Consider the following 26,628-nt stretch of genomic DNA (forward strand, 5'->3'; position numbering starts at 1 on the left):
ATTATCCAGGAAGCTGATTTTGAAATCCCCTTAAATATAAGCACTGGGGGTGGTGGGGAGAGAAGAGGAAACAGATTGGGGAAAAGTCACCCTGCTTGTTATTATGTCCAGTAGCCATCCTGCAGCAATCTCTCTGTGTCCCTCTGTCTCTCTTTATCTTCTCCCTCTCAAGTTAGCAGAGTAAAAAAACAAAACAAAAAACCAACAGGCTTTAAATGTTGGCCTCCTCAGTAGGGCGAGGGCAACCACATGCTCCCTGCTCATTAAAAAGGGATTCGCAGAGTGTGCGGCTTTGCAGGGGGCGGGCGTATTAGGCTAATCGTTATTGCAGCGAGCCAAGTAGATGGCAGGGTTTGTTCCTTTTTAGGATTGCCTGATTATGCTCCCGCAGAGCTTATTATATCCAGGGCTATAAAAGCTTGAGCCGGGCTTCCTTAGGGTGGGCACAGATGGTTGCCAAGGTTGGCACAAGTCAATATAAGTAGGACTGTGTGTGTTCTGCCCCAGATATGGAATTCCACATCTTAAAATGGCTGAATTCCACCACCCCCTTCTGCATATATTAGGCAAATGGTGCACCACACGCAGTCGGGTGTGTTGCTCGGGAGCATTGGATGCAGGGAGATTAATGTGAGTTGGCCACAACTTTGTTGGTTACACCTTATCAGAGGTTGGCACAGCAATCTCCTGGCAAGTGTCACTCCCAAGACTGCTTGCTGCAGCAACCTTCAGAGAGTTATCTGCGGCATGGGCCACTCTTGGGTGCATGGTGGTGGCAAAACTGCCTTCCCAGCTTGGATTGAAACCTTGGTGCAGCACCCAAAGCCTTCACTGATGCTTGCCTTCAGTGGACTTCACAGTGCCTTCCACACATGCCGTGAAGATGTTGCAGTGTAGTGTTGCACTGTGGTGTAGTGGTTAAGAGAGTTGGACTGGAACCCAAGAAACCAAGGTTCAAATCTCCAGTTCAGCCATGAAGCTCACTGGGTGACCTTGGGCCAATCACTGCCTCTCAGCCCAGCCTAACTCACAGGGTGTTGTGGGGATGGAATGAGGCGGTGAAGAACCATGTACAACACCTTCAGCTCCTTGGAGAAAAAGGTGGGATATGAAAAAGAACATAAGAAGAGACTGATTGATCAGGCCAATGGCCCATTTAGACCAGCATCCTGTTCTCACAGGGGCCAGCCAGAAGCCTCTGGGAAACCACAAGCAGGCTTCAAGCTCAAGAACACTCTTCCCTCCTGTGGTTTCTAGCAACTGGTATTCAGAAGCATTGCTGCTTCGCAACTGTGGAGGGAGAACATAGCCATCATAGCCAGTAACCTTCAGCAACCCTTTTCTCCATGAAATGCAATAAATAAGATAGTGGCTAGAGTGTTGGACTAATTCAATATTTCCCAACCTGTTGGACTCCCAACTCCCATCATCACTGGGTATTGGTCATGCTGGCTGGGGCTGGTGTAGTCCAAAACATCTGGAAGGTGCCAGGCAAAGGCTAAGCCTGGGAGACTAGGGTTCAAATCCAGACACAGCCATGAACCTTGGGGCAGTCACCTTCTCTTAGCCTAAGCTACCTTGCTGGCTTGTTTTGAAGATAAAATGGGGAAGGAAAAAACCAAGTATTTGAGCTCCTTGGGGGAAAGGTGGGGTGTAAATTTGGCAATAAATAAATGTGGCAAGTTACAACTCAGTTGCAGCGTTATTCGGGGGATGCCCTAATTCACTTCTAAGTAAGGGAACAGAAAAGAGGCCCACAAACAGTGCACATTACACATTACATTTTTCTCTTTTTCTTTCGCAAGGGAACAGGCCGTCCAGGGAACATACACAGGAAACTGCCTCATGCTGAGTCAGACCATTGGTCCATCTAACTTAGTATTGTCTACACTGACTGGCAGCAGCTCTCTAGGGGTTTAGGCAGGTGTCTCTCCCAGCCCTACCTGGAGATGCCAGGGACTGAGCCTGGGACCTTCTGCTTGCAGAGCAGATGCATTGCAATTGAGCTATGGCATCTTGGCTTACAGCAGGGACAGGATTCCCTATTGAGTCAAGGCAACTGTGCTTCACCTTGAAGCCTTCCTCCTCTCCACTCTTCAGACAACAGCCTCCAGAAGAGCTGTCTCAGCTGCTCTGCTGTGCTCTGCTCTGAGCGCCTCTCCTCTCTCCCTCTCCCTCTCTCCCCGATAGCTTCACACTTAGTGCTCTTGGCAGCCACGCTGTTTAGGAAATTATACCAAACTAGAGACATAACATAGACATTGCAAATAGCGCTGTTTACATTCCTGCAGAGAGAGCTGCAGCAAAAACTGCCAGAGCCCGTACGCTCCAATGAATGAGGCGCTTGAGGTTCACAAGTTTTTAAATATATTGCACTTTGGGGGGGTGGGGGTTTGTGTGTATGCTTGTGTGTTTGCTGTCGTTTACTATTCATAGGATGCTTTTTTGAGTGCTAACGTCTGCGCCCCTGTTTTCAGCTCCGTGGGATGTGATGCAAAAGGTAGGCCCCCAACACACACACAGACACACACTTGAATGTGAACAGCATCACTTTAGGTGAACGAGGTATTCATAGTAGGGATGCTCAAGCATTTCATTTAGTCGTCATTTTTCAATAAACTGACCTGATTCACACTTCTCAGTCTTAAATGCAGATTGGAACGTAGTTAATCTTCATCACTTGTCATTGTCAACTGCTGGTATTCAGAGGCATGCTACCTTCTGACACCAGAGGTAGACCATAGGCATCATGGCTAGTAACCAATGATAGCTTTTTCCTCCATACATTTATTTAAAACCCTTTCCCAGTCATTCAGACTGGTGGCCATCAAGATCCCAATAACTCTTTGCTGCATAGTCACTGCCAGTTCGGAACCCATTAGCGTACATGTATTGTACGCCGCGCTCAGAAGGCTTGCCTCCCGCCGGGCTTGCAAGGCTTGCGGATCGCTGCCTGAAGCCTTGAGAGCGAGAGGGGTCGGTGCGCACTGACTCCTCTCGCTCTTCAGGCTTCAGCGAAAGCCTGCATTCACTCCATAGGACGCACACACATTTCCCCTTCATTTTTGGAGGGGAAAAAGTGCGTCCTATAGAGCGAAAAATACGGTAAATTTATTATTATTATTATTATTATTATTATTATTATTATTATTAGGATAAGGGGGTCTGTCAGGTAACCTGGACCTGAGCAGTATAGAGACCTTAGATTGCCTGTTAGTACCAACACCCTGAATTTGGCCTGGGAGCAGACCGGAAGGAAGCTCAAATCCCGCAAGCAAGGTGATAAGTTTGCCCCCGCAAGCAACCTAGCCGCCAAGTTCTGCACCAACTGCAACCTCTGAACCACCCCCAAGGGCAGCCCCAAATAGAGAACATGGCAATAACCTATCGTTGTTCCAAGGATAAAACAGAAAGCTTGCTGGCTCTTAGATATTTTCAACTTACCAACTGAAACCAAGTCTGTAACCTTGTTCTAATTTCAGTTTGATTGCCTATTGAGAGTGTCTGATTATTCTTTAAGAGTCACTTTGGAATGAAGCCTGAAGGTACAATATAAAATAATTGAACCGAGTGTAAAGCCCCAGCTGGTAACCTTGTCAGTCATGTGAGCAGAGATCTTGTATCCATAATTTAGGGAGCCACAGATGTGGAGGGGATTCGACTAATATTGGATAAAAAAAAAAAGCCTGTTCAAGACTCTCGTCTTACCAAACAAGGTAGTCTTTAATCAAATTAATGTACCAATGGGCTGCCACCCACTGGAGCAGCAACTTTGGAGTAGGGGCTCAATTTATTCCTCACTTTATCACAGTATGAACTTGAGGAATTACTTCCAAGAGACTAATTAACATGTTATACTGAAATGCGCCCATAATTACTGCAAATGGGGAGAATTGATTCTCTTCTTTTGTCCTCCCCACCCCCAGCCTTCTTTTCGCCTTCAATTGTTTCTAAATGGCTTGCAGAAATGGTTTTCAGCCCAATGAGGAAACTTTAAACCAAGAAAAGGGGTAGTGTTGAAGGCCCTTTTTAGAATTAGTAGTAAATATTGCTTATTAGAGATAAAATTAGGGGCTTAAATGCTTTGAGCAAGGTTTGTGGGTGGCTTCATGGATTGAGATGTTTAGCTAGAGCTTTGTTCTCACTGCGATGAGGGAGAAATTCAGGTTGGTTTGCATCCCGTCTCCCTTCTCAAAAACAAAGTTCTGAACCAAAACACAGCCATCCTTCAAAAGTTACACTTCTCCAAATCTTGCCATGTTGCTCTCCGATAACGAAAAGGGGGACAAAAATGTGTATATTACAGGGAAATGTGCATAAACATGCACAGATTAGTGAAAATAACATTAAAATGCTTCATATTACGGCAGATTACTTGCAAAAAATGTGTGTATTTGGCAAAATTGCATACAAAACCTGATTTGCCTATTAGGAGACATGAGCACTAAAATGCTGGTGAATTTTCACGAGGGCTTAAACAAAAATCACAAACTGATGCGGGAAATGTGAATTTAAAATGGGGACAAATGAGAAAACTGACAGAAACTGAAACTGACAAATGTGTCCATTCTTAATTCTGACAAACCATTCTTATTTCTAAAATTGCAACATGGAGGGCATTTATAACACATTGGGCCCAATTCACTTCAGGTTGTCCTATGCCAGCAGCACATTAGAGCAAGAGCATAGTGTGGCTTCTTCAGGGGACAGTCTCAGTGGGTTATGCTCTTTATAATTTAGCTAGTGTCAATCCTTGTGGCAGTGGCATTTGCCATTCTTCTGGGTGTTATTGTGTGCTGCTCATTGGTCCATGAACTGCCATGTAGAATAATAGATTTACAGAATTGTGGAGTTGGAAGGGATCCCAAGGGTCATCTAGTAACGCTGGAATCACAGCTAAAGAATCCCTGACAGATGGCCATCCAACCTCTGCTTAAAAACCTCCAGTGAAGGAGAGTCCACCACCTTCCGGAGTCCGTTCCACTGTTAGACGGCTCTTACTGCCAGAAAGTTCTTCCTAATGCACCTAGTGCTGCAGCAATAAAACTGCTAGCACATTTGCAAAGCTAAGCAGGGTCAGGTACGGTTTCAAATTGGATGGGAGATTGCATGTTGAGATTCCTGCATGGCAAGGGCTTGGACTAGATGATCCAACTCTACAATTCTATGATAAATTTAGGTTTGCATAATTAACATGAATTAAAGAGCTTTGATGCTCTGGTGCAACAAACCCACTATCTATGATAATGCTCAGTTGCAGTCTCCTTTCTTGTCATTTGAATTCATTGGTCTGGGTCCTGCCCTCTGGAATAGCAGAAAACAAGCTTGCTCCGTGCTACCTTTTGAAGCCCTGGCCTCTGAGCTCCTCCAGGCAACCTGTTTACTGAACATTCGTTTTGAATTGCTTGCACAGAGTTTACATGAAGGTTAGACAATGTCTTTATTGAGCATTCATTCAGGTTTGCTTGCAGAGAGGTTATATGACAAGGAACATTCATTCTGATTTGCTTGCAGGGTGCATTCATTCATTCATTTAACAAAATTCTTATACTTTCTAACTGTAAATAAAACCTCTAGGTGGTTTACAAAGAATATATGTCTTACCATTAATCATTTGTTCACCCCACACTATTCAGGGCAATTTCCCCATCAGCTTCCTAACAACAAGAAAGTTTCTTTGGGGTTATTTCATAGAATCATAGAATCATAGAGTTGGAAGAGACCACAAGGGCCATCGAGTCCAACCCCCTGCCAAGCAGGAAACACCATCAGAGCACTCCTGACATATGGTTGTCAAGCCTCTGCTTAAAGACCTCCAAAGAAGGAGACTCCACCACACTCCTTGGCAGCAAATTCCACTGTCAAACAGCTCTTACTGTCAGGAAGTTCTTCCTAATGTTTAGGTGGAATCTTCTTTCTTGTAGTTTGGAACCATTGCTCCGTGTCCGCTTCTCTGGAGCAGCAGAAAACAACCTTTCTCCCTCCTCTATGTGACATCCTTTTATATATTTGAACATATCATATCACCCCTTAACCTCCTCTTCTCCAGGCTAAACATGCCCAGCTCCCTTAGCCGTTCCTCATAAGGCATCGTTTCCAGGCCTTTGACCATTTTGGTTGCCCTCCTCTGGACACGTTCCAGTTTGTCAGTGTCCTTCTTGAACTGTGGTGCCCAGAACTGGACACAGTACTCCAGGTGAGGTCTGACCAGAGCAGAATACAGTGGCACTATTACTTCCCTTGATCTAGATGCTATACTCCTATTGATGCAGCCCAGAATTGCATTGGCTTTTTTAGCTGCTGCGTTAAGTGAATTTGTTACCATAGGACAACACAGCACTTTAATTGGCATTAACTGCACACATCAAATTTCTGGTATGCACTTGAATCCCTCCCCCCAAATATTCACAGTCTGGAAGGGGCCTCTTTTTCTGGATGTCATCATACCAACCCAGTGCCATTGTTCGTAAAAATAAATGTCAATGCCTCCTAAAATTTACTGCAGTTAACGTATTTGAAGAGTGGGGAATCCTCTGTTCTGTATACAAAATGGATCAAGACTTTTCAAGCAAGCGACAGGATATTTGAAAAGGTTTTTTTAAAAAAAATCGGTTCAATTAATCAACCTTTATAAAGCTGATCCCAAATCAGGCACTAAGTTACAGTCAAACAAATACAGTTTGTAGTTTACAGGCCAGCAAAAGACTCTTAGGAATAACATCACATCAAAAAACTAAGATGTGTGTGTGCACTGTCACACATTCACAATATTGCTGACTGCCAACCTGGTTGGGAAATTGATTTTAACCATCCGGTTCATAGTAGTACATGCTGATGCACAGAATTTTGCCACTCTGAAAGCAATTCATTAGTGGAGTTTGAAAAAGGGAGGGAGGTGTAGAAGTGATCAGATCTGCTTGGGAATTTAGTTGAAATAGGTGTGATATATAAGCAGTTGATGTCCTTATAATATAAGCAGATACTTTCCAGATACCCTCACATAGAAATGGTAGGAAAGTGGCAATTGGAAAAAAAAACCCCTTTGCTGTGATTATCCCTGCGTATGGAATTTATGCCCAAGGTAGACATGACCAGGGGCAGAGGAAGGGGGGTGCAGTGGGTATGGGTCGCCCCAGGTGTCACCACTGGGGGGGGGGTTTGACAAAATGCTGAGCGGCACTCGCCGTGGGGCCTGCATTGCGCCCGAGCCACGCATCTCTCCACTCTGCCCAAACGGTCCACCCGCTGCCTCCCCCCCGTAGGGCGGCTGAGTGGGAGGAGGCAGGCAGACTCTGGAGGCCCCACAGTGCGCCCCGCCTCTATGGGCAGCTCACACCGCCCTGCGCACCGCCCCAAGCACCCGGGCAGCTTCCTCCGCTGCTGGACATGCCTAGCGCCACCTTTTAACTAACTTTTATGACCTACACAAAGTCTTTCCTGTTTGGAGGGCACCAAGTTAGTCAAGGCTTCACTACATGGACCTATGCTCTTATCTAACTGGGCTGTTGTTGTGTTCTTAAACACAACAAAAAGCAAAAGCAGAAAATCGCAGAGTAGCCAGTACTTTAAAGAAATGAGTTGAGTTCTGCATTGGAAGCTGGGATGGGGCCCATCTGGCTTGGGCTGTCATAACTTTCAAGGACTTCCAGTCCCAAAGCAGGTTGATGCTCCTTATTTACAGCAGAGCTGTAGGAAAAGAGGAAACTGAGTCAAACCTATAGGCCTATCCAGCTCAGTATTGTCTACACTGATCAGGGTTTCAGACAGGGAGTCTTTCCCAGCCCTACCTGGAGATAATAGGGACTGAACCTGGGACCTTCTATGTGCAAAGCAGGTGCTCTACCCCTGAAATGCAGTGAATAGTGCATCTTCACCACCATCTGTGTCTCTGCGGTTGTGCCACCAAAATGGTATCTTTCAAGTGAGAGTAGAAAGAGAGGGCTGTGTGCCACTCCATTCCTCCCTTTGCTCTGGTGGCTTGTACTATTCAGGAATCTAGATCAAGCCTCCGCAAGTGTCTTGGCAGACAGACAGATATGGGAATGGCCACAGCTCTCCTATGCTAGCTTTCCAACCCCGCAGGCAAGTACCAGCTCCTTTCAAACTCTGGTCTCACTTGCCATACAATTGGATCAAGTAGATGGGAGGGAATTCTCTCCCACTGCTCTGTGGAGCAGACCCCACACAGAGAGCGTATTAGCTTGCTTGACAACACACTGCAAAAAAAAAAAAAAAAAAGGCTGCTGCCCAGATCTCCTCTCTCCTCTTGGGCAAAGTTTAGCAGTAATGCCACACAGCTTAAAATCCGAGCATAGAATTTGCTTGCTTCAGGGTTTGTTTTGACTGCCAAAAGATAAACTCGATTGTCTTTGCCTTCTGTTCCAGAAAACTATGTAGGCTCATAGGCTATGTTTAGAATCACCTTGTTGCAAAAAAGAAAAAAAAGCCCCAAACCCAAAAGCAGGTCAGTAAAGAATCACATGGTTTAGTCCTCTTTTAGTGCATGTACATTAAGAAAAAGAGATATGTTTAATTTATTCTTTGGAAATCTGCCCTCAGTAAGGTGAGGGGATGTTTTATTTGCTTTAATACTTTGAGACTGAAGGCAGTTTCCAGAAGGAAAGAAGAAGGAGGAAAGAAAAGGGGTGGGTGAAATTAATTCAAACATGTAAATAAGTTTTCTGCAGGCATTTGGTCAAATGGTATGTTACTATGGCATCTTGGAAACCTCCTTATTTAGCAGAGTGGTGTGTATGCGTGTGTTGCTAAGATGCAAAGCTGAATCACAAAAACAATTGGCCCAACTCGACTGGCAGAAATAAGGTCACTGTTCAAACAAAATGGGAAGTACAATTTATGCATCTCTCTCTCTCTCTGTCTCTCCCCGTAAAATGAAGGGGCAACGTTGAGTATCTAATTCCTTTTTGTTGTTGCCCCTTTTTCTACCCTCTCAAAAAAGCAATACCATGTACCAACAACAAAAACAACAACATTCTGGTCCTCCCCACCAAGAGCTGTGTATTCATCTAAAATGCCCTATTTCATGGTCACCATAAGCTTAGTGACAAAGCATCTGCTTTGCATGCGGAAGGTGTACATTCAGTCATTGGCATCTCCACATAAGGGTGGAGCATGTCCCTTGTCTGAAGCCCTGGAGAGCTGCTTCCAGTCCGTGTAGACACTACTGAGTTAGATGGGCTAATGGTCTCACTCAGTATAAGGCAGCTTCCTCTGATCAACCTTTTCCAACCTCGGGTGCACCTTCAGCCCCATCTGGATCTGCCTGACTTTCCTGCCCTCTCTTCTTCATTTTATCCCTCTTCTCTTTCAGTCCCCCCCCCCCCGCATATGCCATTGATGCAACGCCGAGGCCCACACCACCAGTTCTTGGTCCCAAGCCATACCAGGTGAAGTTTTCTTTCTGCTTCTCCTTTTAACAAACCCATTGGCTGGCTAGCCTCCAGGGAGATATTCAAAAGCAAGAGAGAATATAGCTCCCCTTGCCAATGCATTTCTGTTTTGTAAAAATCCTTGGCATGGTGCCATCAGCTAGAGCTGGTGGCAGTGCCGACACCTTGAATCCCACACCCCGCCCTGAAAAAATGTATTGTCTCCCAGCATCCCCATCTTGTTTTCTGAACCGCTTTAAGGAAACGGTTGCCAGCCATCCCATTGATGCTGTTAAAACCACCCTCCCCCGTTGATAGCTCCCTGTTCATGCCCCAGCTGGTATTCCTTGGAACTCTGCCTTGGGATCTTGCCATGTATTCTTTGTGCCACGTCATTCGCTATTCCTTCCACAACCCGCTCGCATTAGCTTCTATTGTTACTCTGCACCATTGTTAATTCCAGCTTGTTGGCTGCTTTTATTTTCAACATCCCCCCCACCCCGCCGCTCCCTTGAACTATCTTCTGTTAAGATTCATTTCCTCCAAGTGTGACAAAAACAGCTCTCGCCTTGATTTTCACAGGGCTCTCCTCAAATGCATCCCGACGGAAGAATCGGAACAAATCCTATGTTTCTCCTTGCTCTCTAGAAAGCACCTCCAAATTATACTCTGTGGGTCTGCGTTCGATGATAGGCACATGTGTAAGCTTCTTTATGCACAGAGAGAGGAGTGGGGGGGCTGTTTGGATTAGGGACGGTCAGATCTGTGAGTTTCTGCTTCTCCCGGTTCCTTATTTTTTCAGCTTTATGTTCAGTTTTATACATTTCCATGTCAGTTAGAATTTTTTTTAAGTCCTCGTGAGAATTTGTCAGCATTTAAGTGTGCATTTCTACTAATATGCACATTTTTGTATGCAGTTTTGCCTAATGTATCCTGTTATGTACTGAGTCAAATAGGATCCAAACTGCAGCAGTCTGATTGGTCCTAGAACAATAGGATCCAAAAGGCAGCAGTCTGATTGGTCCTAGAACAATAGGATTCAGAATGCAGCAGTCTGATTGGTCCTAGAACAATGCAGCAGTATGATTGGTTGGCAGGAACCACCCAGTCATGCTCCAGATTGAAGTGAATCCACAACCTGATTGGCTTACAGTAGAATTCCGGAATTAGCCAATCATGTGCAGCCCATTGTGTAAATAATGTATATAAAGCAGATACTTTGAGGGGACATTCATTCCTCCTCACCACTATGAGCTGAATAAAGAGCATGAAATCACTTTGCGACTCTGAGTATATTTCACTGGCGACGAAGGTGGGATCCCGCTGAGCTGACTGCCACACACAGCACCGCAGCACCGCCACCTGCCGCACCGCTGCCTCGCACCGTGTATCCAGGCTTCAGCTCCGGGACACAAGGAACTCAGAATGGCAACCGACAGCAGCTTCTCGCCGTTCAACCCAGCATCCGGAGACTGGGAAGCGTACGCCTCCCGTTTCACCTTCCTCCTAGAAGCCAAAGGGGTCACCGATGAAGAAGACGCCAAGAAGAGGGCAATATTCTTCAGCGTTTGCGGAGAGGAGACATTTGAAATCGCCCGGGCTCTCCTTGCGCCTGAAGACGTTGCTACTGTTCCATACAAAACAATAATGGAACAGCTGAAGGGGCACTTTTCGCCACAGCCCTCAGTGGTAGCTCGTCGAAATGCCTTCTATGCAAAGCGGCAAGCCCCTGGGGAAACCATAACTGGGTTTGTGACCTCTCTCCGCCAAGCCGCCCGGTTCTGCAACTTCTCAGAGCTGGAGAACATGCTTCGTGACCGCCTCGTCGGTGGCCTGAGGGATGAGAAGCTGCAACGACGCCTCTACGCGAAGAAGAACCTAACGTTCCAGGTCGCTCTGGAGGAGGCCCTGGCAACGGAAGCTGCCGAGAGGTCGACGCAAGAGGCACGGCCGAGCCAGCCATCCCAACCGAGGGTCCACCACGAAGACCTCACCGACGACTCAGGATCTGACAGGGAGGAGGTGCACCGAGTACAGCAGCGCACTCAAGCAGCCCACATACCACAGCTGCCTCGACGAGAAGGAGGGAACTGCGCAAGCTGTGGAGAAAGTCACGAGAGGAGGACCTGCCGTTTCCGCAACGCAGAGTGCAGGCAGTGCAGAAAAGTGGGACACATCGCCCGGGTGTGTCGGGCTCGGCCCACCCGATGCCAGGCATCAGATGACCAATCCAAGAACCCCAGGTCCCGGGGCCCAACGCACCAAGGCAACTCGACGGAGCTCACGGACTTCCAGGTATACCAGTTGCCCCACCCCAACGTAGAAAAAATTTATGTAGAGGTACAGATAGAGGGGGCCCCATGCCGCATGGAGCTTGACACGGGTTCAACTCTATCCATAATCTCGGCAAGGACCTTAAGGAAACTGTGTCCTACTGGGGGTCCCAAACTCAGGCCGGCCCCATTCACCCTCCGGGACTTCCAGAAACGTAAGGTCCCCACAATGGGGGTGGGGACCTTCAGGGTGCAATACCGAGGGCGGACGCGGCAACTGGACTTACTTGTGGTCAAGGGCCCCTACATTAGCCTACTGGGATTGTCATGGTTTGGACCACTGGGGCTAGCTGTCACCGGGGTGAACCACACTAGCTTACAAGTGGACGTGGACGCCATATGCAAGGAATTTCCGGGGGTTTTCGATGGGAAATTGGGACAGTATACGGGCCCCCCCATTGCTCTACAGCTTGACCCCGCAGTACGACCGGTCAGGCTCAAGGCCCGCCGGGTCCCGTTCGCCCTGAAACCCCGTATAGATGAGGAATTGGACCGGCTCATGGAGCAAGGAGTGCTGGAACCGGTGCCTAATGCCCCCTGGGAAACCCCAATCGTCACACCTGTCAAGCCTAATGGTTCAGTCCGCATCTGCGCAGACTACAAATGTACTATAAACAAGGCCCTCACGGCCCATGCATACCCAGTGCCAGTGGTCAGCCATGTCCTTGCCACCCTGGCTGGGTCGAAAATTTTTGGCAAGCTGGACTTGGCCCAAGCATATCAACAGCTGCCAGTAGATGAGGCCACAGCAGAGGCACAGACGATTGTGACGCACAGAGGAGCATTCAGGGTAAAGCGGCTGCAATTCGGTGTCAGCGTGGCACCAGGCATATTCCAGAATCTAATGGACTCTCTCCTTAAAGGGATTCCTGGCGTCACCCCCTTCTTCGATGATGTGTTGATTGCCGGGCCCACACCAGAGGAGTTTGAGGACCGCCTCCGCACCGTTCTGCACCGTTTCCAGACAGCAGGTCTCAAGGTGAAGCGGGAAAAATGTCTACTAGGAGTGCCCCAGGTGGACTTTCTGGGATTTATGGTGGACGCAGAAGGGGTCCACCCGACTGGGGACAAGGTACGGGCCATTTGTGATGCCCCAGCGCCCAAGAACAAGACTGAACTTCAGGCCTTCTTGGGACTATTGAACTTTTACCATTCCTTCCTTCCCCACAAGGCGGCGGTAGCGGAGCCCCTACACAGACTCCTGGACAAGCGGGCCCCTTGGGTGTGGGGCCAGCGCCAGGAGGCCGCATTCCAGGCAGTCAAGGACTTGCTTGTCTCAAACTCGGTCTTGGCACACTTCGACGAGAGGCTGCCGGTGGTGCTAGCATGCGACGCCTCACCCTATGGCATTGGCGCTGTCCTGGGACACCAACTCCCAGATGGAAGAGAGGTACCGGTGGCATACTTTTCCCAGACACTCAATGCAACTGAGCGGAACTACTCACAAATTGACAAGGAGGGTCTGGCAATCGTGAAGGGAGTTAAAAAATTCCATGATTTCTTGTACGGGCGGCCCTTCACCGTGGTGACTGACCACAAACCGTTGCTTGGCTTGTTTGCCCCCGAAAAGCAGACCCCCCAAGTGCTGTCTCCTCGCGTCCTCAGGTGGTCAATTTTCCTTACCAGCTACCAGTATGCACTGATTCACCGCCCTGGGAAGGCGATGGGCCATGCGGACGCCCTCAGCAGGCTGCCACTACCGGAAACAGGCCCTGACCCAGCACCTGCACAAGAGGTTATGAGCCTGGAGCTGCTTCCTGACCGCCCCATTCAGGCACAAGAAGTTGCACACCATTCCAAGAAAGATAGGGTCATCTCCCGGGTCCTGGACTGGGTGTGGAGGGGATGGCCCAGCAGCAGCCCCGGGCCAGAATTCGCCGGCTACACAACACGCAAACATGAACTGTCGGCCCACAAGGGGTGCCTGTTATGGGGAAGCAGGGTCGTTGTTCCCCAGCCCCTCCGAAAAAGGGTCCTCACAGCCCTACACGAGACACACCCTGGGGTAGTAAGAATGAAGGCCCTTGCCAGGAGTTATGTGTGGTGGCCGGGGATTGACGGAGAGATAGAGGCCTGGGTCAAACACTGCCAGGCCTGCCAAGAATCCCGCCCAGATCCCCCAAGGGCCCCAGTCCAGTCCTGGGAGTCCGCCCGAGCACCATGGTCACGACTGCATGTGGACTTCGCTGGCCCCTTTCAGGGGAAAACATTCTTCATAGTGGTGGACTCCTACACCAAATGGCTGGAAGTCGCACTGGTACCGTCCACTTCTACGTCCGCAGCCATCCGGGTACTACGCAGGCTGTTTGCTACCCACGGGCTCCCTGACACTCTCGTCTCAGACAACGGGACTGCATTTACGTCAGGAGAATTCCAAACCTTCACAGCGCAGAACGCCATCCGCCACATCCGTTCGGCGCCATTCCACCCTGCCACCAATGGCCAAGCAGAACGCATGGTGCGGACCACCAAGGAAACCCTTCGCCGCATGACGCAAGGGGATTGGGAGTACCGCCTTGCCACATTCCTTCTAGCACAGCACAGCACCCCCAGCTCAACAACTGGCAGGAGCCCCGCTGAACTACTAATGGGTCGGCGCCTTGCAATCAGATTGGACCGCCTTCACCCCGATAGAGCTCAGGATGAGGTAGTGGTGGGGGCAGGCAGGAACCCCCGGACCTTCGAGGCCCAGGACCCAGTGTACGCAAAGAATTTTGGGGCAGGCCCTGCATGGGTACCCGCCACAGTCACCAGGGTCACTGGCCCCGTGTCGTACGAGGTGCTAACAGATGGGGGGCAATGCTGGCGCCGCCACTGCGACCAGATACGCCGACGATTCCCGGGAGAAAACCAGGAGGAGGAGGACAGGTCAGAGGAGTCCCAAGGGAACAGTGGGGCAGTGAGGCCCATAGAACAGCAGGGGCCAGCAGGAGAGGCAGAATCAGTAAATACAGAGAGGACCCGTGAGGCTGAAAGGACACCGGAACCAGAACCACGACTGAGCGAGCCGGTTGCCAGCATCCGGTTGCCAGCCCCATCACAGCCAGCATCCTTGGAACACGAGCCAGAACCTGAACCCCGGACCAGGGAACACCCCAGGCCGCAACGCACACGTAGGCCGCCAGCGTACCTTGAGGACTATGAATGCGACCTCCCGGGCAGGACTGGAACTTAGAGGGGAGGGGTGTTATGTACTGAGTCAAATAGGATCCAAACTGCAGCAGTCTGATTGGTCCTAGAACAATAGGATCCAAAAGGCAGCAGTCTGATTGGTCCTAGAACAATAGGATTCAGAATGCAGCAGTCTGATTGGTCCTAGAACAATGCAGCAGTATGATTGGTTGGCAGGAACCACCCAGTCATGCTCCAGATTGAAGTGAATCCACAACCTGATTGGCTTACAGTAGAATTCCGGAATTAGCCAATCATGTGCAGCCCATTGTGTAAATAATGTATATAAAGCAGATACTTTGAGGGGACATTCATTCCTCCTCACCACTATGAGCTGAATAAAGAGCATGAAATCACTTTGCGACTCTGAGTATATTTCATATCCAAAGAAACTACAATGTAAAAACCAAGGCTTGTTCTTGGCTTCCCAATCATGATTTGCTTCAAGGAAAAACAAACCACAAGTCCTGGTTCAGACGTTCTACTAAGTCAGGACTTGTGGTTTGTTGCTCCTGGCAAGACAAAGGGCGGAGTGCCCAGCAAGCAATCTATGCTTTTAACAAACTAAACAACGGCTTAGCGTTTTCTGCAAATTTGGCCAACGTCTTCTGTCTACATGCTCTGGTTCTTCATTCCATTATTGCATATACACATGTGTTGTATGTAGTTTATGCTGTGAACTGCCCTGTGATCTTTGGATAAAGGGATCGATATATAAACATGGCAAAATTCAGAGTAGTGCCGCTCTCAAAGGATAGTTACATTTTGGTTCATGTGACATTTTGGAAAGTGCAAATCAGGTGGGTTTGTATTAAAATGTGCTGTATTTCTCCCCCATTCCCAACCGGAAGTGTGGGGGCCACTTTGTTCCATTGTTGTTGCCATACATTTAGGGTTGAAGGGCTGGAGGCATAGCCAAGGATAAAACTGGCATGCAAAAGTTTCGGCAGACAAAGGGCCAGTCTTCACACAATAGGGGAAGGGGAAGTAAGGCAGTCACTGGCCAGAACAACAAGCAAGCTGGCAAGCAACTTGGTCATTGCACTAAAAGCAAGCTTTTCAGGCTGAAGAACCAGGCCAGAGGAATCTTGACCTTAATAAGGGCATGTGAAGCTCCCTTATAACACCTGACAACAGTCGAGTCAGTAGATGCAGTGCCTCCTTCTGGCCAGCTCCACTGGTGGAGTCCAAGAACAGGAAGACTTGAGCCCCAGGTAGCTCACAAAGATGTGCCTCAACTTCTGAACCCACTTTTAACAGGACATTATCTAATTTGCACTTTATGAAAGTGTTTGAACCGAAACACAATTACCCTTCAAAATCTGCCCTTCTCTGAATTTGTGGTGCAGTTCTCCAAGTCAAACAATGTGCACGGAAAGAGCATATATTTGGGGAAAGTGTGCCTTAAAAATGCATTCATTGGTGAAAACAAAATACCAAAATAGATCGTATATGGGGAAATTCATTGCAAAATTTGTGTGTTATTCAACACTGCATTCAAAAACATTTCTGTTGGGAGAGGTTCGTACTACGATGCTGACATTTTCATGATAATTTCTTTAAAATTGCAAATTACTGCAGAAACATGGATGACTGGTTTTAAGATGGGAGAAAAAGTCAATCTGAAACCAACAGATTTGTCAACCCCTTCTAGGAACAGATAAGAGTTAATTTTGGTTAAAAGACTTCATTTGAAAAGGCTTTTTACTGGGCAATGGCATCTGGAGAGAGGGAGGGAGGGAGCATACACTATGCCAGAGCTTTGGGAGGGGTAGCATAGAGAAGGGAGAGAAAACAATTGCTCACAGTGAGTCACTTATAATAAGGTGCAAATTATATTAAAGGAAGAAAGCTGCTGCCTGGGTTTAAGAAAATAATGTGTCGGGGCGGGGGGGGTGTTAACAGCCACAGCCCTTGAAATTTTTTTTAACAGCTTTCTAAAATTTGCTATCTGCTACAATGTCAGGTTTGCAACAGGATTTTCCCAGGATCAGGTCCTTCCTTTTACTTTCTGAATTTTGAGAAGTATAAAAACATGGAATTTGAAGAGTGGAGAAGTTTGCTTGAGAGTCACCTAGTCCAGCCCCTTCAGCCCAACCTCAGTTCAGGAATCTTGCAGCTCTAGCACCCCTGACAGATGGCCACCTGCTTGCCAAGTATGAGAACAAAGTGCTGGATTAGATGGGTCTTTGGCTTGATCCTCCAGAGCCCTCTTTACGTTCTTTTGAGTAACAATGTAGGAGGGCTGTTGCCTTCATGCCTTGCCTATGAGCCTCCTGGAACCATATGACTGGCCACTGTGGGAAGCAGTGTGGATCAGCTTGGGGCTTTGACAAAGGTGCCTATCTATCTGTCTATCTATCATCTATCTATCTATGTATCTATCTATCCAGTACTTTTTCCCCCGAAAAAAAATGTTTAGGGGTACTCTCATTTTGACTCAAGAAAATAACCATTTTATTGTTCAAATCGGGGGAAATAAATACAGTATAAGGACAAAAGTACAAAGATTCACAAAATGTTTAGGAGTATGCGTACCCCTCCGCCCCCCCACAAAGCACTGTATCTGTCTGTCTGTCTATCTACAGTATCTATATTTATATCTAATATTGCCAATACAGTCATACCTCAGGTTACAGGCGCTTCGGTTTGTGCGATTTCGGGCTGCGCGCCGTGCCGAACCCAGAAGTACCAGAACAGGTTACTTCCGGGTTTCGGCACTTGCGCATGCGAAGAAGTGCTAAATCGCGCTTTGCGCATGCGCAGGAGCACCAAATCGTGACCTGCGTGCGCGCAGACGTGGCACTGCGGGTTGCGAACGCTGCTGGCTGCGAACGTTCTTCCCGAACGGATCACGTTCGCAACCCGAGCGTCAACTGTACTTGATAGGGACAGACTAAAACCAGCACTTAACTCCAGGGCTCAAAAGTCTGCTGTGGTTGCCCATACACTACTGAGCCAGGTTCAAGGTTCTTGTACAACTATGCACTTTTTGATGAAAGACTTTCTTCAGTCTTGGGCTGGACAGACATTCAAATTTCAGGCAAATCGAGGACTTTTCTCCATAAAGCAGGACACATGGCCTCCCATCTAAATTTCTAGCACAGATGTGGGTAGGGCTGCCATACGCACAGACATTAATGTGATTTCAAAGGCACTTTGTCCTGGAACTTGCCAATCAAAAAATCATGGGTTTTTGGTGTTTTTGTAAAAAAAAAAAAAAAACAACTTCACAACTTTGGGGTTTATCTAAAAAAAAGCTCAACAACTTTTGGGGTGTCCTGGGTTTCTTTGAAAATATGTGGGTAACCTGTAACCCTCCAGATACTGCTGAACTACAACTCCCAGCATCCCTGCAACTGCAAATCCCAGCATCCCTGCAACTAGCCATACTTGTTGGGGCTGATGGGAGTCATAGTTCAGCAGCATCTGGAGGGACAAGGATCCCCCGCACCTGTTCTAGCATCAGGTAGAAGCCTGGCAGCAGCGTTTTGAACTCACTGAAGTTTCTGGACTGTTTTTAATGGCAGTTGGTGGCATAGAAACAATGAAGAAGAAGGAAGAGGGGAGAGAGAGAGAGAGAGAGAGAGAGAGAGAGAGAGAGAGAGAGAGAATGAATATATATATATATATATATATATATATATATATATATATAACATTTCAAATAAAAATTCATGACAGCTTTATGATTAACTGATTATAAAGGGAATTAAGCTTGCTGCTTCCCTTTGAGCACTTTTGAGGTGCCGTTCATGCTCAAATTAGAGCTGGCAGACAGGCTGGAGAGAGAGAGAGAGCGCGCACACACAAACAGTGCTCCTGGCTCTTGTGGCTGACACCGTTTCTGACAGCTCCAGTACATCCCTGACACCAATTTACGAAGATTGCAGCCGAAACAAAAACATTATCAGATCTGTAATTGTTCAAGACAAGGCCAAGGCCTTTCCCCTTGACGCCTTCTTGATGCCAGAACAGAACAGGGTGCGTCATGTTTCCCTAGTGCCCTGGCAGGAGGTCTCTTACGATATCAACATTTGATTTGCTGCTGCTTTTTTTTTGTGAGCAGGACTTACCCATAATATTAGCAGCGGAAGCACTGCTGACTTCTCAGCCTGCCTTAGGGAAGGGCCCTAACTCAGTCGTAGAGCGCCTGCTTTGCATGCAGAAGGTTCCAGGTTCAATCCCTGGCATTTCCAGGTAGGGCTGCGAATAGCCATCATCTGAAACCCTGTAGAGGAGCTGCCAAGTCAGTGTAAGCAATACTGAGCCGAATGGACCGCAATGGTCTGACTTCTGCTCAGTGTACCGTATTTTCCGCCCTATAGGGCGCACCGGCCCATAGGACGCACCTCGTTTTTTGGGGGGGAAATGAATAAAAAAAATTATTCCCTCCCCCAGCCGTGGGGCTGGGGCGGGGGAAGCCCGAGCTTCCCCCTCCCCCAGCCCCCAGAACAGGCTGCTATCTGCAAGCCTTGCAAGCCCAGAGGCAACTCCCGCTGGGCTCGCAAGGCTTGCCGACACCTGCGCGAAGCATGGGGCACCCTCCAGAGGGCGCCCCGTGCTTCGGGCTGCAGGCTGCTGCCCGCAAGCCTTGTGAGCCCGCGGGAACTCCCGCCGGGCTCGCAAGGCTTGCGGATAGCTTCCTGAAGCCTGGAGAGCGAGAGGGGTCGGTGCGCACCGACCCCTCTCGCTCTCCAGGCTTCAGCGAAAGCCTGCATTCACCCCATAGGACACACACACATTTCCCCTTCATTTTTGGAGGGGGAAAAGTGCGTCCTATAGGGCGAAAAATACGGTAAATTAGCTTCCTATATTCTTGCATTGTCCTCTGTTTCCTGGCTATTTCAGCTCCCCTTTCTGGAGAAAGATTCAGAGGTGCAAAGGAGGTAACTAGATAACATTCATTGAGGGGTGGGAATCTTGCCTTGAGTACCTGGTCATGACCTGCCCAGGTGTGCAATTAAGGCATGCTTCCAGGTAAGGGGAGATCTTGATTGGCCTTTCCCAGCTAAGAGGGCCTATTTGGGATGTATGTCATATAAGTCAGTCCGGAAAAGCATCTGCGCGGGGCTCCATAACACTAGTATAAACGCACATGCACGTCACTCACCAGTCCTTTTAAAAATATGGTTCTGGCCCCCACCACAATGCAACCTGTCCCTCTGGCATCCCTTGCGAACTCCGGAATGTAGCGTCTTTCCCTTCTCCTCTCCCTCCCTCCAACCACCGTGATATTATTGAATTGGCAGACCAAAAAATGCCAACAGATGCCACTGGGTATAAAGAGACAGGTGGTGCCGGTGCGTCAGAGAAGGGACTTCCTCCAGAAACATGGCACTTACTGAGGCATGTGGGCTGCCCGCTGCCTTGTGACATCTCTCTCCCTTTCCTTGTGAGACAGTCCTCCTGTCCATCAGAGTAGGCATTCTGCCACTCCCACCAGGTGGCTATTGCAGAGGCAGAAAACAGATTTTATTTTATTTTTTGCCTGGAGTTCTGTGTCCTGCTCTAAGCCAGCAGATCTGGACTCTTGCGTTTTGTTTTGTTTTTGTCCCCCCCCCCCCTTTTTCAACTTAGGCTATTTTATTCGGTTCCATTTCCTTTTATGTTGCTGGTTATGTCACGGGAAGATTTCTAGTTTCAGTAGGAGCTTGCTCAAGCAGTGACATCTTGTGCTGCCAATCTGTTGGTGTACTGCACATTCCCAAGCAAGAGGCAGACGTCAAACACACACACACCCCCTAGTGAAATTCACACAGGTGTGACTTCTATACATATTCCCAGAAATATTATTATTATTATTATTATTATTATTATTATTATTATTAGAATTTATTGGTAACTTTACCTTGCCCAGGAAAACCCATATTTAAAACCAACCAGATAACCCCCTCAGATTGATAGAACCAGGGGGGGACACATCCCCCCCCACTTCTAAAAGGCCACAGTTTGGGCTTATCCACACATCGTCTGATTCTGCTTCTTTCCTCTGGGGAAAACTGCTCTTCAGGGCTCAGTCAGACAAGTGGCAGTTTGGGTTTCCCCAGATTGCCATTTGTTCCAATCTATCATTAAAAAGCAGGTTTTCCCTTGGAAAGAAGTGGGACAAGGGAAAAACCACTCTGACCCATGTGCGTCAAGCAGAAAAATGCTTGGACCCATGCTTTCTAGACAACGTACAAGTGGGAGTGTGGATAAGCCTTTAGTTAAAGGCCAAAGGCAGGCATCCCCAAACTTGGCCTCCAGATGTTTTGGGACTACAATTCCCATCATCCCTGACCACTGGCCCTGTTAGCTAGGGATGATGGGAGTTGTAGGCCTAAAACAGCTGGAGGGCCGAGTTTGGGGATACCTGTTATAGAGGAAAGTTTTTGCCTGGCGCTTAAAGAGAGGTTGCATACCTTTTAATTTAGGCATGTCCAAATGTCACACTGAACAAAGTTTCAAGATGTCCCTGCGCATGTACAAGTGTCTGTGGGCAGAGGTGTACACTTGTTGACTTGTACAGGTCAACTATTTGTGTACACAGACTGCACACTCACTGAATGTTGCCTGTGAATATCTGTACAAGTGTGGAGCTCAGCTAATGTACACCTGCTGAGTGCAACTTGTGAACACACCTTACATCTCTGTCACACAAGAGCAGAACAGGCACAGGAAAATGTTGACTCCACCCATATACAACAATGGCCAATGCCACCTAGTGACTAAAGTATATAATGATGCCATGCACCTATTAGGAACCTTTTGTGGAAATGCACCATTTAGAAACATGTACATGTGTCTGAGGGTATTCTAAGCAGCATATACCCAGTGTCTTGGCTCCCAACCTCAGATACAGTAGTCTCTACTCAAGGAAACCCAAATGTTTTACTGAAGAGGTCAGCACACTGTTTAAGCTCAGAGTACAGGCTGCAAGAGGGGAAGGGCTGTGCTACAGTGGTAGAGCATCTGCTTTGCAAGCAGACGGCCCCAGGTTCAATGCTGACATATCCAGGTGGTCTGAGAGATTCCCTTGCCTGAAACACTGAAGAGCCACTGCCAGTCAGTGTAGGCAGTACTGAGCTGGACAGACCAATGCTCTGATTCAGTACGAGGAAGCTTCCTAAAGTAACCATGAGGGAGTTTTTTTCTCCATTTTTGAAAGGCTGTTTTTTAAAAAAAGTTTCATCTTGAAAGCACTTTCTCGTGATGAAATCAGAAGGTGTTTCATGCAGTCATTTAAAAAAATATATTATTCTCATCCATTAATCTGCTCCAGGGCTTTTTTCTAGCTGGAGCTCACAAGAACTCTGTTCTGGCACCTCTCAGGTGGGCACCATTGCCATTCTAAGAGAACAAGGGTGAGTTCCAGCTCCTCTGCATAGTTTGGGAGCTTGTGTTGGGAAAGTGGTAGTGTGCCACATCAAAGCCAGGAACTTTTGCCTCATTGTGGCCCCTTTTCACCTACACCACCAACCCCCCGGGGACAACTCCACACAGACAGGCCCCTTTGAGACGTCCCCCACTCCCTGCTGCTTCTTCTTTTTTGTCACGCAGTTCTCAACTTCCTCAATCTAACAATCCTTGGTTTTGCTTGCTTGCTCCCCCCTCCGGCTCACCCACACCCAACTTGTTTTTCCTCCACTGCCGTCTCCACACGGGGCTGCTTCTGTGGCCTGCTATTACGAGCTCCACTTTGCAAACCCACCAACTCTTGCAGCCTTGAAGGGTTCCAGGAAATGTAATTAAAGGCAGAATGTAGCCCCTGGAGATTTCTGAGGCGGTAAAGGGCACTCCCTCTCACCCTGAAACTCTCCATTCTTCTTCCCGCACACGCTTTAATCGGTTGCTAAGGCAGTGGCTGCGCTGAAAAACAGTTTGTTCCCTTTCTCCCTTTCTCTCTCTTTATTATTGTGTTTATGAGCAGGTGGAACATAAATTGCTTGTTTTTCCACACAAATAGCTAATAGGAAAGAGAGGAGGAAAGCGGGGAGATGGGGAGGGGTGAATGAAAGTGCCCCAGCACCACAACACGGCAAAGGTGGTGGGTTTAAAAGGAAAACTTACTTGGGAGAACATTCCACAACTTGAGCATGAATAGACACACGGGGGATGACTGAGGTAAACAAAAGGCGGCCATGGAAGTAGGAAGGCCAAGACCAGGTATTCAGAGGGTTGGTTGGGAGGGGAAGGGAAGAAGAATGAGGCACGTTGGTTGGGTCCTTTTCAGCCTGCAAGGCCAGCCAAGCTGAATGTGAGAGGCCTTCTTGAGCTCTCCTGCCTCGCTGTCGACGTCATTACCTTGACATTCGTGTGTGTTCCCAACAGCTCACAGAGCTGACGTTTGGCACGGCGCGTTTTACCATGTATTAGACACATTGCGCTGCTGAGGAAAACAAAAGCAGCTGAAGTGAAGAGTGTGTGGGAGTAAATGAATCACTTAAAAGTGTGTGTGTGTGTGTTTGTGTGGAGGGGTTGTTCTAGAAGAGAGCAGATCATTGCCATTCAGAGAGTTTGTTCTCGCCAGTGGGCAGCATTTCAAAAGATAGGCTTATCAGGGCCCTTGGCGGAAGATCATTTTGTCCTGTGATGTGGCGATATGTAGTCTTTGGTACATCTGGCAAATGCAAGCTTTTTGTGAGGAATCGTTTTTCCTCATGACTGATGCTATGGCTCGGAAAATAGAACATCCACGCCATATTTCCTTAACACCTACTCAGTTGGCAGAAGTGCAAAAAGGAAAGGGGGGTGGGATAAATTGGTCTCATAAGATGTCTGTCGATCTTTCTGCGATTATTTTTATTCTATCATAGATAAATGGGTCTGTGTCATTTACGACCCACTTATGGTGGCTAGGATCTCCTGTGACTCAAAAGACTGAGAAGCAGGGGGTTTGGTGATGTCACAAATTCGCCGTTCGTGATGTCAGAAGATGGTGATAGCACAGACTTGCCATATCTTGTTGGAGGGGAGGTTTGATACACTAGCAGTCTCATGCCCGCTTAATAATTCTTAAAAAACCTAAATAGAACCAGTACAGTTTTGAAATCAGTACAGGTTTGAAAGGGCCAGGCTGCCATCTTGATTCAAAATGACATTCAGTTGTATCCAAATATAGATGGAAATCTTCTCTTTGATCGTGGGAGCCATCATGAAAAATTCAGTTATGATATCTTAAGATGTGTCCAAATGCAGAATGAGCAGACAAACCACTTTCTATAATATATAGTAGATAGGTTAAGAACATGTGAAAAGCTTTGATGGATTAGGCTGAGGGCCCATCTAGGCCAGAATTCTGTTCTGACAGTGGCCAACCAGATGCTATGGGAAGACTGCAAGCGGGACCTGAGCACAACAGGTTGTGATTCCCAATAACTGGTGTTCAGTATCGTACTGCCCTCCAACAGCAGAAGCAATATACAACCATCATGACTAGTGGCCTTTGCCACCCATCTCCTCTATAAATTTGTCTGACCACTTTTTAAAGCTATGCAACAAGGGTACAGTGAATAAGAATATACGGAGAGCCCTGCTGGGTTAGGCCACTGGCCCATCTAGACCAACATCATGTTCTCACAATGGCCAACCAGATGCCCATTATGAGAAGCCTGAAAGCAGGACCTAACAGCTCCATTTCCCACTTGTGGATTCCCATCAACTGGTATTCAAAAACACATTGCTTCCAACAGTGGAACTGGAATGCAGCCATTGTGACTGCAAGCAATGGCCAGCAACATTTTCTTGCAGGACACACTTGTATTTTATCATTATCTCTTCCTCCCTGCCTGCGGGGTTTGAGAGCTACAATTTTTCTTGTCTGTATTGAAAGTTGCTGACATTCTTGTGATGCTACTTCAAATCATGAGATTTGAAATGACTGGGGTGGGGGGTATTTATTGAGGAATCCATTAATCTCAAGTATACCATATTTGTATAGCAACCAACCATCTTTGTATAGCAACCATCTCTGGCAGCTTTACATACAAGTTCACAACAGTGCAAACCTCAAATAGAATTTTCCAAGTCCCATCCGCTGGCTTTAGCTGACTTATGCTCTCAAACCCATTTAGCAAGAAGATTAGAAACATTTGAGGCTATTAACTACCTTCCATCTATGTTGCAATTCCATTGGCTAGTAGCACATCATCTGGCAACCAGCTCCCAAGATCAGCTGTTCTTTGTTCAAAGAAAGAAATCCATTTTTACATCTTGATGAGTACTGTATTAGTTCCCCATGCCATAAGGTTGTTTCTTTTTTATCTCTGATTCTCAGAAGGAATTATTCAGCACTATTCCAAGCACGGCTAAAAGCAGTTTGGGGGGTTTTCAGCTACAACACTGAGGACTGGCAACTTGAATTACAATGGGGGACAGTGGGAGGGCAGAGCAGGGAGGGCCTCCTTATTGTTTTTAAAAAATCTACAAGGGGAATTATTTCCCTAAAACTGGAGGGAGTTGGAGGTGGGGCTTGTGAATTATGTTAAGGAAGGACACACATACACCTTCCCCCTGCTAATTTGAGCACCACACTAGTAAGTTGTTTCCAGGGCTGATAAAAATTTTAAAGTGCAGGGATTGTGGGCTGAGCTACTAAAAACCTTTCAGAAATATTTTTTCTTTTATTGTTTTAAATTTTCAGATGCAGACAGGATGGGTGTTCTCTGTATATCACAGGTAAGGTCTCTATTACATTTTATGTTTGTAAATTATTAAAATTGTCTATAAGTGCACTCTGGAGATCAAAAAATATACGCTTCAAAGAAACCCACAGATACTGCCAAATAAAAAAGGGAAATTCTAGTCTCAACCCCCACCCATCCCTTAGAGAACAAGTGTTTCTGAAGAAAACGTTTCTTCCCCTTTTTCTTGTTGCTGTTGCTTTTTAGCATGGCAAATATGCAACCTTGGCATAGAATCTGCTGGGCTTGGTATGTTTTTATCTTGTTCGCTTCAGTGGGCTGGATCAAGCCAAAAGTTGCAGTACTAACCCCACTTACCTGGGAGTGAGCCCCACTGAATTCTCTAGCGCTTACCTCTGATTTGACATGGTCAGGATTGCACTATAAGGGACGTAACCAACAAGTTTGTCTATTTATTTATAAAAACAGTATTTCTGTACTTTCATAGGCTAAAACGTACCAAAGAGGGGTATAGTCTCAAACATACAACATCACTTAAAATAAATGCAGATAATCATTCAAGTGACTAATCAAAAATTTAAGCAGTTGCAAAGGCCTGCCAGCACAAAAAAATGTATTCAAGAGATGCCTGAAAGTCAAGCGTGAGGGTGCCTGCCGCATCTCTGCTGGAAGAGTGTTCCACAGCATGGGATGGGCAATGCTAAATGCCTTACTTCTGGCTGAGGCAAATCTGGCCCCAATCTGTGAAATGGAGGGGGGCAGCTAAGAGCACTCCTCTGGATGATCTCAGTGAGTAGGACTAATGCTAGTATGTATTATTTTTGTTGGTGGATACACAGTTTTCATATTCTTATGTTTTACTTTCTGTTTACTCTATGGCATTTTGGATTTTAAATGTGCATGGTGCTCTGTGTTTTGGGGACATTTTGTAAAAAGCAACAAATGAATATATAATAATGTATATACCACTAGTAAAAGTAGACCCGCTGAAATTAATGGACACAACTAACTTCAGTCCATTAATTTCAATGGCTCAGTGTGTCTGGCTCTTTCATTATACAGCTTCTGGAGGCTGCTAAAGACACACCTCTTTTCCCTGGCTTGAGGTGT

The 26,628-nt window shown here is 47.2% G+C and overlaps 1 protein-coding gene across 5 annotated transcripts in view; it reads left to right on the forward strand.

The window, feature by feature from the left end:
• LOC307222184 (uncharacterized protein) overlaps positions 1-26,628 on the forward strand; it is a 149,404-nt gene that overhangs the window by 53,643 nt on the left and 69,133 nt on the right. For 3 of the 5 annotated variants that reach the window (XR_013841622.1, XM_079987357.1, XM_079987360.1), the window contains exon 2: positions 25,518-25,552. Coding sequence is in view for 4 of the 5 variants with exons in the window: in XM_079987357.1 (XP_079843483.1) it covers positions 25,518-25,552 (35 nt within the window). In the remaining variant the exon portion in view is untranslated. Of the gene's footprint in view, positions 1-9,345; positions 9,408-9,971; positions 10,091-25,517; positions 25,553-26,628 lie in introns of those variants that run through there. The other 2 variants (XM_079987358.1, XM_079987359.1) reach the window with 2 other exon arrangements.

Source organism: Podarcis cretensis, assembly GCF_951804945.1.
Source record: "Podarcis cretensis genome assembly, chromosome: 8".
Lineage (NCBI taxonomy): Eukaryota > Metazoa > Chordata > Lepidosauria > Squamata > Lacertidae > Podarcis > Podarcis cretensis.